Source organism: Pan troglodytes, chromosome 1, assembly GCF_028858775.2.
Source record: "Pan troglodytes isolate AG18354 chromosome 1, NHGRI_mPanTro3-v2.0_pri, whole genome shotgun sequence".
NCBI lineage: Eukaryota > Metazoa > Chordata > Mammalia > Primates > Hominidae > Pan > Pan troglodytes.
Window position 1 is genome coordinate 184,304,343 of NC_072398.2, and position 15,109 is coordinate 184,319,451.

Consider the following 15,109-nt stretch of genomic DNA (forward strand, 5'->3'; position numbering starts at 1 on the left):
CTCTGCCACTATCTATAGGACTTGGACAAGTTAATCAACTTGTCTGGGCTTTAGTTTCCCTATTTAAAGTGGAGCAAATAATAGTACTTACCTCATAGAGTTATTTGGATAATTAAATGAGTTAACATTTATTATCACTTAGAACAGTCCCTGGCATAGAGTAAGTGCTATATTTATGTTTTTTTAAAAATGGGAAAAAAATGTATTAGGAACCTGGTCACAAATGTTCAGTGACTTCCTGTATTCCTTTTCTGGGCATTCATAGCTCTCCATTATCACAGGACCTTCTTCAGGAAGCTTCCTGAACACTTTCCTTCAAAGCACTCATGAGCTGTCCTGCCTGTTTGGTCATTTATATTTTTATACCTGTGATTCTTTTCTCTCTAATAAGCTATTTTTTTGGCATTCTTTATAGTTCCATGAATTATATATTAGGTAGATTGAGAGGATCAAAATAATAATAAAAGCAGCATACTCTGTATCAGGTACAATGCCTAATGCTTCATATGCATTATTTCATTAAATTCTCTTAACCACCCCGTGAAGTGGGTGCCATTATTCCCAGTCTACAATTGAGGAAACTGTGACTTAAAGAGATTATGTAACTTAGTCAGTGGTAGAGCTGGGACTCAAACCCATGTCTATTTGACTCTGCATCATATTCCCACAACTGGAAGTTGTGCCAGTTGCCATGGGTTTCCTTTGTATGCTGTATCATTTATTTTAGCACACATTTAATGCATACCAATTAAATGTCAGACTCTGTGCCAGATACAGAGATAAATGAGAGAATCCTCATCCCCAAGGAGTTTTAGCCTCCGCAAAACGGATCAGATCAGCACAGGGTTCTTTCTATTAATAGAGGCATATGCAAAGTGTCAGGGAGAACTCTGGCTGTGCCTTTGGGAAGAAGTACCAATGGAACATGGACACAAAACATGTCATTTAGGGGAAAAAGAAGCCAGGCCTAGGAGGCCTGATCATATGACAAGTATCATTGAGACCTATAGTTTTAGGTATAAATTTGTGTTTGTTGAAATGAGTAGCTAAATTCAACTATATAAGGAAACATATATCAGTCTCATGAATTTCAGTTTTGATTCATAAACTGTCTGCTAATATCATAAATTAAATAAAAATAATCAGAATATGCTGTCCTTAAAATGAGAAGACAATGTTTTGACATGCAAAAAAAGAAAAGGTAAAGCAACCTTATGCCACATTGAGAGTAGTTTCCATAGGTCCTAGGAGTTAATAGTCCTTTTGTGCTCTGTGTTGATTAGATGGATCACACTTTGATTAGTATCTTCAATTGGGGCCCCATATTTTAACAGAAATGTTGACAAAACAGACCAACTCTAAAGGAAGTTGACCCATTCTTCAACACTAGCTGACTCTGGTGTCACCTTGGTTATGATACCCTCCTCTACTTCTATGCCTTTGTTAGTGTTGTCATTCTCTGCTTCAAATGTGTCTCTTATCTCCTTCTCCTGCCCTACCTGTTATCTTCCCAGCCTCCTTATTTCCCTACTCTAACTCCTAATCATTCTTCAGGATACAGTTCCAAGTGTCCCTTCCTCTGGCACTCTTCCCTACCCTGGGTTAAGTGCCTCTTTTAGATTACATGTTTCTTATTATTTCACAATCATCTATCATTCAACCAGCATTTCTGAGTACTTTTTGGGTTACAAGGCATTGGTGACAACACAGCAGATACCTGCCTACAGGGGGCTTGCAAACTAGTGAGGGAAATAGATCCATATGCAAATGATCTTATTATGAAGTAGCATATCCTAGGCATCTTAAGAGAGATGTAAAATATGAAAGCAAGGGGGAGGAAATAAATAAAATAGAAAAGCAGCTCATAGGAAAACTTCTGACTGTAATATCAAGGGAAACTGCATGGAAGAAGAAGCATATAGGCTCAGCTTCAGAGGACAGGAAGAATTTGGGAGGTCAGAGGTAGGAGAGAGAGGCTTTCTAGTCAGAGCCAATAACATGTAAAAAGTCATGGGAAGGCAAAAAAAAGGTAGTAAAAAATAAGAACACAGAACATATGATATTAATGGTAAATAATAAAAAGACACAATATTGCATATATGCTACATCTATGTATACTATAAAAGACATACTAGAAAGAAATAAAGTAACAGTGGTCTTTGTTAGGGTGGTAGGACTATGGGCATTTTTTCCTTTTCCCTGTTTTCTAATTTTCAAATTTTATTATATAATTTTTTTATTCCCCACCTTTTGGTGTTTGCATCATGGAGGTCAACTGTAGCTTCCTTGTTCGTTAGTGTCAAGCAGAGGTAGGACTTCCGATTGGTATATACCATAGTCAGATCCAACAGACCTTATCTCTTCCACATGTAGAAGACTTTCTGGAAGCAGGATTTTAAGAGCTGCCTATAACATGCCAATAATATCTAATATGGTTTTGCTGTGTCCCCACCCAAATCTCATCTTGAATTGTAGTTCCCATAATCCCCACACATCATGGGAGGGACACAATGGGAGGTAATTGAATCATAGGGGCAGTTACCTCCATGCTGTTCCCATGATAATGAGTTCTCACGAGATCTGATGGTTTTATAGGGGGCTTTTCCCCCTTTTGCTCACTCTTCTTCCTGTCACCATGTGAAGAAGGATGCGTTTGCTTCCCCTTCCACCATGATTGTAAGATTCTTAACGCCTTCCCAGCCCTGTGGAACTGTGAGTCACTTAAACCTCTTTCCATTATAAATTACCCAGTCTCTGGATTAAGAAAATATGGCACATTTACACCATGGAATACTATGCAGCCATAAAAAAGCATGAGTTCATGTCCTTTGCAGGGACATGGATGAAGCTGGAAACCATCATTCTCAGCAAACTATCACAAGGACAGAAAACCAAACACCGTATGTTCTCATTCATAAGTGAGAGTTGAACAATGAGAACACATGGACACAGAGTGGGGAACACCACACACTGGGGCCTGTCAGGGGGTGGAGGGCTGGGGGAGGGATATCATTAGGAGAAATACTTAATGTAAATGACAAGTTGATGGGTGCAGCAAACCAACATGGCACACGTATACCTATGTAACCTGCATGTTGTACACATGTACCCTAGAACTTAAAGTATAATAATAATAATAATAAAATAAATAAATAAATAAATTGCCCAGTCTCAGGTATATCTTTATTAGCAGTGTGAGAATGGACTAATACAATATCTAACAAAAGCTAACATTATTTGTAGTGTTTATTCTGTGACAAGTGCTGAGCTAAGCACAGACCTACATTATTTCAGCTAGTCATGACAATTCTGTGAGGTTATTATTGCTATTTTATTGATGTTTTTTAGGGAGTTTTCAGTAATTTGCCCAAGGTAGTATAGCTAGTAAATGACTGGAGCTGAGATTCGCATCCAGGTCTGCCTGACTCTGAACCCTGAGCTCTAGTCCTGACTCTCTGGGAAGGCTCAGTTGGCTGGGGAGGTGTGGGTTTGGGGAGGAAATAAAAATGTGAAAAAAAAGAAGTTGTCTATCACACACAAGGCACATATTAAGAGGAATGACTTTTAAAGTCAGAGAATCAGTTTCTCTGTCAGGAATTTGTTATTAAGAGTTACAGTTTAATCATCTAGAAGAGTGGATTGTATTAAATCTTTTTTGTGATGTGCTAGTAATGAAAGCGTTATACTGGGTTTTTCCTCTCTGTTATCAAATAGCATATTCCTCTGAGCAATGAAAACTGTCACCATTTCTTGGCACATGTTGAAAAGATTACCCACATGTCACAGACACCCCTCTCTTTTTTGTACAGATTTGGCAGCAATATTTTGCAGCAAAAGATACAGTCTACGCAGTTATTCCTGTAAGTAGTTTGGAGGGCAAAATGAAAGTGTTACAACATGAAAGTCAGTTCTCTAACCTTAGCAGGCAGTTGCCTTTACTTTTCCTATGTTTATTGCCTCTTGAGAAGCTGCATTTTACAGCCCTGAGAGTTTTTATTATGCCCTGAGCACCAGAGATTGGAAGCTCCATATGGTATATTTATGGCTCTTGTTTTCCTCCTTTCTACTTTAGAAATGTCTCTGAGTCAAGTCTCTGACAAGGGAGCGTGGTATAAGTTCATGTTGCTGAGTAATTTCCAGATGTCTTTTTTTTCTTACTGATGTTTTCCAACCAAGCTGTTGGAATTTAAGACAGGGCCTCTAGCACAGCTTTTTTCCCTTCTTGCCTATAAGTGACCTATACCTGAGCTGACTTGGAGCCTCTTCCTAGTCTATCTCTGGTGAATATTCCCCTTAGCAAGTGGCATTTTCTTGGTCTTTCCCTTCTTGAAATTATTCTTAGAGATGGTCACCATCTACTGCTTGACCATTAAGGTCTGTGACAGAGAAGGGATGCTGCTGGCTTCTCTGGTTTAATGTTTTGCTGGCCTCCACTATAATAAAGCATCTGAAGTACTGGATTATCAGCTAGTTCTTTGTTTTTCCCTGAAGGAGGGGTGGGAGCTTAGGTTAAGTTTCTATCAAGCACCCAAATATATATTGAGATTACATGAGTAAGTGTAAGATTAAGGAGGAAAACATATAGATGGAAGGATAAAGCCAGGCCTTTTGGTGGTTATGATGGTATCACTATCTTTTTTTTTAATCTCTCATATATATATACCCTTATCCTACATGAATTCAACAGCCAGAAGAAGAGTCTGCACTTTTTGTGATGTTTTAGATCTCTGATACTGACTCATTGTTTGAACAGGCCTTCTTAGCTCTCCCTCAAACTGACTTGGTGACTTGATGTCTCTGACAATTGTTAAAGTTCCCTGGAGCATTGGTGCACCTAGTCTTTACACATAATTCTGACAATAAACAGCAAAACAGACATCTGGTTTTTCCTGTCTTTCTGTCATAAGAGTGATTTGAAAATGATGAAACTTAAAAGACTGTTTTAGTTGTATTATAATTCTAGAATTCAGTCTTGGTGAATTACATGTGATAGTGGCCTTTTGTGTTTTACTATGTGTAGGTTAACTTTATTCTTTTCCAACCTACAGGCAGAAAAGTTTGATTTGATCTGGAACCGGGCTCAGTCCTGTCCAACAGTAAGTTTCTGGTGATCATGTAAGGGTTGCTTATCAATGTTGCCAAACAAGTATTTTCCAGCCAATCACGTCATATTCCATACTGTCTCACATGTTATAGTGCTCTGTTTACTTAATAAAGATGTTCACATGTTGATTGTACTAATAAGTGACATTTTCAGCCTTATGAAATCATGTGGGTTTGACCCAGTAAGCCTCTGGCTTTTTAGCTCCCTACCACATCAGCCCTTTCTGATGTAGATCTTAATCTATCGGTATAAGTGCGTTTTGGAAGACATCTGAGACCTTAATCTTTTCAACTTCTTTTTTTTTTTTTTTTTTTTTTTTGCTTTTATTATTATTTTTAATTGACACATAATTATACATATTTATGGGGTACAGTGTGATAGTTCAATACATGTGTGCAGTGTGTAATGATCAAATCAGAATAATTAGCACATCTATCACCTCAAACATTTATCATTTCATTGTATTGGTAACATTCAGAATCCATTCTTCTAGCTACTTGAAAATATACAATAATTGCCATTCTAACTGGTGTGAGATGGTATCTCATTGTGGTTTTGATTTGCATTTCTCTGATGGCCAGTGATGGTAAGCATTTTTTCATGTGTTTTTTGGCTGCATAAATGTCTTCTTTTGAGAAGTGTCTGTTCATTTCCTTTGCCCACTTTTTGATGGGGTTGTTTGTTTTTTTCTTGTAAATTTGTTTGAGTTCATTGTAGATTCTGGATATTAGCCCTTTGTCAGATGAGTAGGTTGCAAAAATTTTCTCCCATTTTGTAGGTTGCCTGTTTACTCTGATGGTAGTTTCTTTTGCTGTGCAGAAGCTCTTTAGTTTAATGGCAATCATTAAAAAGTCAGGAAACAACAGGTGCTGGAGAGGATGTGGAGAAATAGGAACACTTTTACACTGTTGGTGGGACTGTAAACTAGTTCAACCATTGTGGAATTCAGTGTGGCGATTCCTCAGGGATCTAGAACTAGAAATACCATTTGACCCAGCCATCCCATTACTGGGTGTATACCCAAAGGACTATAAATCATGCTGCTATAAAGACACATGCACACGTATGCTTATTGCGGCTTTATTCACAATAGCAAAGACTTGGAACCAACCCAAATGTCCAACAATGATAGACTGGATTAAGAAAATGTGGCACATATACACCATGGAATACTATGCAGCCATAAAAAATGATGAGTTCATGTCCTTTGTAGGGACGTGGATGAAATTGGAAATCATCATTCTCAGTAAACTATCGCAAGAACAAAAAACCAAACACCGCATGTTCTCACTCATAGGTGGGAATCGAACAATGAGAACACATGGACACAGGAAGGAGAACATCACACTCTGGGGACTGTTGTGGGGTCGGGGGAGTGGGGAGGGATAGCACTGGGAGATATACCTAATGCTAGATGACGAGTTAGTGGGTGCAGCGCACTAGCATGGCACATGTATACATATGTAACTAACCTGCACATTGTGCACATGTACCCTAAAACTTAAAGTATAATAATAATAAATAAATAAATAAAAAGAAAATATACAATAAATTATTGTTAATTATAGTACTCCATAGTGCCATAGAACACTAGAACATATTTCTCCCATCTAGCTGTGCTTTTGTATCCCTTAACCAACCTTTGGCTATTCGTTCCTCTAGTAACCACTCTTCTACTCTTTCCTTCTATGAGATCAGGTTGTTTTTTTTTTTTTAGCTTCCAACATGTGAGAACATGTGGTATTTGTCTCTCTGTGCGTGGCTTATTTCACTTAACATAATGTTCTCCAAGCTCATCCATGTTGTCACAAATGACAGAACTTGTTCTTTTTTGTGGCTAAATAGTATTCCATTGTGTATAGATACCACATTTTCTTTATCCATTCATTTGTTGATGGACACTTAGGTTGATTCCATATCTTTGCTATTGTGAATAGTGCTGTAGCAAACATGGGAGTGCAGATATCTCTTCAACATACTAATTTCCTTTCCTTTGGATATATATCCAGTAGTGGGACTGCTGGATCATGTGGTAGTTCTCTTTTTAGTTTTTTGAGGAACCTTCATAATGTTTTCCATAATGGCTATACTAATTTACGTTCCACCAATATTATATAAAAGTTCCTCTTTCTCCACATCTTCACCAGCATTTTTTTTTTTTTTTTTTTTTTTTTCATTTAGAGATGAGGTCTTACTGTGTTGCCCAGGATGGGCTTCAAATCCTGGCCTCAAATGACCCTCCCACCTCAGACTCCCGAAGTGCTGGGATTACAGGTTGTCTTTTTTTTTTCGTAATAGCTGTTCAAACTGGGCTGAGATGCCTGTTTTATTGACAGTTTTCTTCACAGTTTTGGCTATGCTATCCTGGTAATATGTGCCTAAAGGAATTAAGAGGTCATAGCTGAAATACTGAGCTGCCAGAAGGCCTAAGGGAAAAGGAATAGGTGGGGTGGACCAGCTAACTTGGTATCAGTAATGATTTCTTGGGTTTTCAAAACATTTTTGGAAACATTGCTGAAAACAGAGAATACCTAAGTAAATGGAAATGATATATACCATGTTCATGGATTGGATGGCTCAGTTTGTTACATTTTGGTTTGTTTTGTTTTTTGAGACAGGATCTTACAGTGTTGCCCAGGCTGGAGTGCAGTGGTGTGATCATAGCTTACTGCAGCCTCAATCTCTTCAGCTGAAGCAATACCCCCACCTCAGCCTTCTAAGTAGCTGGGATTACAAACATGCACCCCCATGCTCAGCTAATTTTTTGTATGTTTAGTAGAGACAAGATCTCACTTACGTTGCCCAGGCTGGTCTCAAATTCCTCGGCTCAAGCAATCCTCCTGCCTCAGCCTCCCAAAGTGCTGGGATTACAGGTGTGAGCCACTGTGCCTAGGCTTTGTTATTGTTAAGGTGTCAGTTCTCTCCTAATTGGTCTCTAGATGAAATACAATACTAATCAAAACCCCACTAGGCATTTAAGAAATTGATGAGCTGGTTTTAAAATTTTACTTGGATATTTAAAGGACTGAGATAGCTAAAACAATTTTGAAAAAGAACAAAGCTTGAGGACTTACATTTCCTGATTTCAAGACTTATTACAAAGATACAGTAATTAAAACAGTATGGTATTGGCACAAAGATAGACATGTAGATTAATGGAACAGAGTAGAGTCCTGAAATAGACAAACATATATGTGGTTAGTTGTTTTTCAACAAAGGTGTCAATAAATTAGAGAAAGGATAATCTTTTCAACAAATGCTGCTAAAACAATTGAATATCATGCACAAAAAAAAGGAACCTCTACTTTTACCTCACAGTGTATACAAAAATTAAAGTAGATCATAGAAGTAAATGTAACTTTTTTTTTTTTTTTTTTTGAGACGGAGCTTGCTTTGTCACCCAGGGTGCAATGTAGTATGATCTCAGCTCACTGCAACGTCCACCTCCCAGGTTTAAGCTATTCTCCTGCCTCAGCCTCCCAAGTAGCTGGGATTACAGGTGCCTGCCACCACACTGGGCTAATTTTTGTATTTTTAGCAGAGACCATTTTTTTTTTTGAGTCAGAGTCTTGTACTGTTGCCCAGGCTATAGTGCAGTGGCGTGATCTCTGCTCACTGCAATCTCTGCCTCCCAGGTTCAAGCGATTCTTGAGCCTCAGCCTCGTGAGTAGCTGAAGTTACATGAGCCCACCACCACACCCAGCTAATTTTTATGTTTTTAGTAGAGACAGGGTTTCACCATGTTAGCCAGTCTAGTCTCAAAACTCCTGACCTCAAGTGATCCACTTGCCTCAGCCTCCCAAAGTGCTAAGATTACAGGCATGAGCCACCGCACCTGGCCCATAAATGTAACTTGTAAAGGAAAATAAAAGAAGAAATCTAAATTACCTTGGGTTTGGCAAAGATGTCATAAGTACATTACAAAAAGCACAAACTATAAAAGAAAAAAATCACCTTGGGCAATATAGTGAGACCTTGTCTCTATAAAAAAAACTTTTCAAGCACCTGTCGTCCCAGCTACTCAAGAGGCTGAGGTGGGAGGATCACTTGAGCCCTGGAGGTGGAGGTTATAGTGAGCCCAGACTGGACAACAGAGCGAGACCCTGTCTCAAAACAATAAAAATAGGGTGGGTGTGGTGGCTCACGCATGTAACCCCAGCACTTTGGGAGGCCAAGGTGAGTGGATCACTTGAGGTCAGAAGTTCAAGACCAGCCTGGCCAATATGGCGAAAACCCATCTCTACTAAAAATACAAAAATTAGCTAGGCGTGGTGGTGTGTGCCTGTAATCTCAGCTACTCCGGAAGCTGAGGCATGAGAATCGCTTGAACCTGGGAGGCAGGGACTGCAGTGAGCCGAGGTCACACCACAGCACTCCAGACTGGCTGACAGAGTGAGATTCTGTCTCAAAAAAATAATAATAAATAAATTAGATTTCATCAAAATTAAAACATTCTATTTGCATACCCAAATAGCTTCTACATTCATAGCAACATTAGTCACAATAGCCAAAAGGTGTATAGCTCAAGTTATATCAGAAATTCTTATAACTCAATAATAAAGAGGATAGACAAATGGACAAAGGATTTGAACATTTTATCAAAGAATAGCAGATAAGCACCTGAAAATATGCTTGACAGCATTAGTCATAATGGGAATCCAAATTACTACAGTGAGATACCATTAGAATGACTAAAATGTCAAAAACTGATCATACCAAGTATTGGTAAGAATGTGGAGCACCTGGAACTCTCCTATACTGCCGGTCATATTGCAAAATGGTACAACCACTTTAGAAAATAGTTCGGCAGTTTCTTTAAAAATTAAGCATATACCTGCCATACTAACTAGCCATTCCATTTCTAGATATTTTCCCAAGAGAACTCAAAGAATATGTCCATAGAATGACTTGTGCGCAAATATTCAAGCAGCTTTATTTGTAACAACCAATGCTGGAAACAATGCAAATGTCTGTCACTAGTGCACAGGAATTGTGGAAAGAGAGAATGTGCATGTTTGTGTGTGTGTGTGTATACATACACAATGGAATAATATTCAGCAGTAAAAGGAATGAACTATTGATACATGCAACAACATGGTGTTCTGTGAAAGGGCCATATGTGCAAAATGACCCCCAAATGCTGAAGGAGCTGAAAAACCAAAGAAGGAGGCAGACAAATCCAATTTGTGGGTATGGGATGATTTATTGGGGGAACTTACAGACGGGAGTGTCGTATTGGGTGGCTGCAATACAGGTAGATCTCCACACCACAACCAGACAGACCCAATATGTCTTATATCTTGGGGAAAGTATACATGCTCTGGAAGGAATGTGTAGGTGGATACAGTCATCACTGCCTATGATTTCTGCAACAACATCAAGGATTGTTTTGGAAGAATAGATGTTTCTACATAAAGAGTAATACATCAACTAGACATTTGGGAGGCATTCCTGGACTTGGGGTTAGTCAGAAGTCACACGGTGGACTAGCATTTAAAATAAAGTCACTCTTGTTCCTACACATGGATAGATCCTGAAACAGTTATGCTGACTGAAAGTAACCAAACCAAAAAAGTACTCATTTTGTGGTTCCGTTTTTACAAAATTCTACAAAGGCACACTAACCTATAGTGGCAGAAAGCAAATCAGTGGTTGCTTAGGGACAGTAAGGGACAGGGAAGTATGAACTTCAAAGGGCAAAGAAAACTTGGAAGTGATAACCATGTTCATTTTGTTGATTTTGGTTATGGTTTCACAGTACACATATGTCACACTCATCAAATTGTATACTTTAAATATGTGCAATTTGTTGTATTTCAAGTATACCTCAATAAAGCTGTAAAATATTTTCCCTAGCAAGGGATCATCTGTCAAGTAGGCACTAAGTTTATCTCATCTAATAATAATAAATTGGAGCCTGAGTGGTTGACAATAAGAAGATAATTTGTGACTAATGTGTATTGGGCTGCTTTATACTTTTGTTTTGTTCTGGCACCATTCTTTTCTCTACTACTCATCCCCATTCTAAACATCTTGAGCGTAAAACTTATTTTTTGGTGTTTAGTCTGGAGCCATGCTCCAATATCAGCCTTATCTGATAGAATGTGAAGTAATTACAGCAATTGGAACGAGCTAATTCAGCAGCATTAGAAAGTTTAGAAATTGAAACATCCATCAAGAGAAGGATAAATAGTGATAAACTTCTACAGTAGAATTCCATACAACAGTGAGATATTTATGAATTCAGAGTTATAGATATCAACATGGATAAATCTCAGAAGCATACTATGAAGTAAAAAAGTTACAAAAGGATACACACACTTTGATAAGATTTAAGTTTTTAAACATATAAACTACTACTTTAAAAAAAATTTTTCTAAAGACAGGGTCTCACTATGTTGCCCAGGCTGGTCTCAAACTCCTGGGCTCAATCGGTCCTCCTGCCTCAGCCCCTGAGTAGCTAGGACAACAGGCGCATGCCACCACACCCGGCTATTTTTTTTATTTTTTTGTAGTGATGGGGTCTCACTATATTGCCCAGGTTGGCCTCAAACTCCTGAGCTCAAGTGATCCTCCGACCTTGGCCTTCCAAAGTGCTGGAATTACAGGTGTGAGCCACCATGCCCAGCCTGTAAACTACTACTTCTTAACTTACAGTTATACACATATACATTAAAGTATTAAAATATGAAAAAGGAGGATAGACACCAAATGCTGGATAGATGTTAACTCTGGGATGGGATTAGAAGGGAATGCAGAGGGAACCTCAATTGTATTTCTGATGCTTTCTTAGGTGGATTGATAAGTACATGAGTATTTATTGCCACATGAATTTCTTAATTTAAAAAAAATGTTTTAGGCTGGGAGCAGTGGCTCATGCCTATAATCCCATCACTTTGGGAGGCTGAGGGAGGCGGATTGCTTGAGCCCGGGAGTTCAAGACCAGCCTGGGCAACATGGCAAAACCCCATCTCTACCAAAAAAAAAAAAAAAATAGCCAGGCTTAGTGGTGCACACCTGCAGTTCCAGCTACTTGGGAGGCTGAGTGGGAAGATCACCTGAGCCCAGCAGATCAAGACTGCGGTGAGCTGTGATCATGCCTGCACTGCAGCCTGGACAACAGAGCGAGAACCTGTCTCAAAAAAATAAAAAAAATTTTAAAAGCAAATATGGAGGAAATGGAATGAATGTTATAGGTGGTTGGATATAGAGCAAATAATTTCATTTATTCATCTGTCTCCTTGTATATCTGTTTTTCACAGTTTCTATGTGCTCTGCCAAGAAGGGAAGGTTATGAGTTTTTTGTAGGACAATGGACAGGTACTGAACTCCACTTCACTGCACTTATAAATATTCAGGTAGGTGGCTTGTGCCCTTCCTCTAGAGGAAAGAGGACTACCCCTTGGTAGGACTAGAAACCCTTGCTGAGGCTCAAGGACACAGAATAGCTGCTTACTCCCAGCATTTATTATTGTGGCGCAGATGAATTGTCATACTTTTTGTGTTGGACTAGTTTTCTAGGCCCTCCTCAATACCTAGAAATTGGAAAAGACTCCAAAACACCTTCTCTGACTACTTCTGGTTCTCTTTTGTCTCTTCCCCAGACCTCTAGTTGTATATACTGCATGTGCCTCACTTAACAAACATGGCTGAGTTATGATGGCTATCTTTTTAACCCAAGCTAGAAGCCCCTTGAGGAAAGCTCCAAGTCTTAAATGTGTTTTATTAACTAAGTCAACACCTTCCAACATGCTAAGTGAATAGTTTCTGTTTAATAAATGTTATTTTGTTTGCTTTCTTCCTTTATTTCTTTATTTCCAATAAAACAATATTAACTTTTAAATATTATATTTGAAAGTTAGATTCAAAACATTTAAAACTTTTAAAATAAAAGTCAATATTTTAAATCATAACTAGGATTGGCATTCTATATTTGGAGATCAAATGTGGCAAAAAACAAGCATGAATTATATTGGCTTTGAAGTTGGGGTAAAGAATGCAAAATAGAATGAAGGAACAGCTTTTTACTTTGCTATTTTGTAATATGTCTAACAACCCTTTATTGAGTACATACTTTAATAACCAACAATTTGATGTACTTACTATGTGCCACATGTTTTATATATATTATGTCATTTAATCCTCATAATACGCCATATTTACTGTTATTATTTCTAATTACATAGAAGAAAGTGGCCTCAGATGTTAGTTCACATTGTCTAATAAGTGATAGAGCCAGGATTGAGCCCAGGTTATCTGACTTCAAAGTCTGTGAACTTAATCATTATGGGATTGTGTTAGGAACTGTGCTAAGACTTGGAGATCTGTGAGACAAGGTCCTTGCCTTCATGGAGCTAATATTCAGGTATAGGAGAAAGATCCAGAAACATAATTACAATAAAAGTGATTAGTATAATATTAGAATGATGACCAAAATGATCAGTGTAACATTAGAAGTATGTTCAAGAAAAATGAGATGCTGAACTATTACAAGTACCCTAGTGATAGTTGGATATTTATAATTAAAAAGACTCGCTGAAATTTTAGAGATAAAGTCCAGGAATCTTCTTTTGAATGTAGTTGTTTCCACCTGTGCTATATAGGGGCTTTAGCTTTGAACCCATCCTCTCTACCTAGTCTAGACTTGAGATTTAGTAACCACTGCCCTGATCATTCTTCATAAAATCATGGTGTTTCCATCCTTCTTCTCCCCTTCACCACCCCCCAACCCAGATTATATTTTAGAGCTGCACGTTACAAATCTGGCTCATGTGCAAACTCTGCAGCTCCTGCTACAGCTTAAAAGAGCTCAGTCTTCAGAGCCAGCCAAGGGGAGTAGATTTCAACTGTGAAATGCACTAGTCCATAAAAGTGGCAATTACACAGGCACATTGCTTTCTTTAGAACTTGATTTGGTAGCTGCTTGTGCCATTTTGTTTTTAAATGTATGGTCACAATGATGGATTCACTGCCTACTGTAAACATTTTCTGGGAAAAAAGCCAAACCTTTTCCAGTTGAAGACACAAATAACACTGTGCAAACTGTCAGTTTCACTGTGCCTTTGCAGGCCTGACCTTACCACCACATACCAGTCCTCCAACTCACTAGCCACCCAAGGGGCTATTAAGAGCCAGAATTTCCTCTAGACTGTCTATTGCTTTGAAATTGCAGTTTGTTGTGATGGTACCTTATTGAGCCTTGATAAGTGTTCCACCTTGCAGACCCGAGGGGAAGCTGCAGCCAGCCAGCTGATTTTATATCACTATCCTGAACTTAAGGAAGAAAAGGGCATAGTGCTGATGACTGCAGAAATGGATTCCACATTTCTGGTAAGAATTAACTTGCAAAACTCTTTGGATTTACCTCGTGGCACTGAAGGTATTGCTCTTCTGACAAAGCTCATGATAGAGAAAATTTCAAAGAGCTACATATACCTTGTTTCTTACTTATTTTAAAGTTGACAGTGAAGTTGTCTTGCTCAAGATCTTCCAATTTGAAGTTAGTACAGATCCTCAATCATTTATTCACAATTCTGAAACCCATGGGCTCTGAGAACAAAATGTTTTTGTTCTCATTTGGTCACAAAACCTTATGTAAACTTGAACTCATTTGGTAACTAAATCTTTAAACTGATATGAAACTATTTATATAACTAATCCCACTTGGTGTGGAGTATTATGCATTTTACTAGGGAAATATTAATGTGTTTGAGTATGGGGAGTCACATAATATAGTTATATAGTATCTATACCTATTATCTTTCTAAAATTCAATAATTCTGAAACTAAGACACATCAGGCCCTAAGGGTTTCAGATAAGAGATTGTAGACAAGTAAATGGCTTCTTAATTATAGGGAAGAGTTGTATTGAAGCCTAAGATAGCTCTCAATATTTTATCTTCCTTCATACTGTTCATTTATACAACATTCATCATTTATAGTGTTTTTCTTTCCTCCTTTTCCCACTCCTAGATGAGAATCACTGAGATAGAGCATTGACCATAT

General features: G+C 38.2%; 1 protein-coding gene across 5 annotated transcripts in view; it reads left to right on the forward strand.

The window, feature by feature from the left end:
* Positions 1-15,109, forward strand: part of ATPAF1 (ATP synthase mitochondrial F1 complex assembly factor 1) — a 35,774-nt gene that overhangs the window by 10,874 nt on the left and 9,791 nt on the right. For 4 of the 5 annotated variants that reach the window (XM_016962454.4, XM_016962465.4, XM_016962469.4 and 1 more), the window contains exons 5-8: positions 3,810-3,860; positions 5,049-5,096; positions 12,367-12,462; positions 14,327-14,434. In XM_016962454.4, coding sequence (XP_016817943.1) covers positions 3,810-3,860; positions 5,049-5,096; positions 12,367-12,462; positions 14,327-14,434 — 303 coding nt within the window. The remainder of the gene's footprint in view (positions 1-3,809; positions 3,861-5,048; positions 5,097-12,366; positions 12,463-14,326; positions 14,435-15,109) is intronic. The other variant, XM_016962475.4, reaches the window with a different exon arrangement.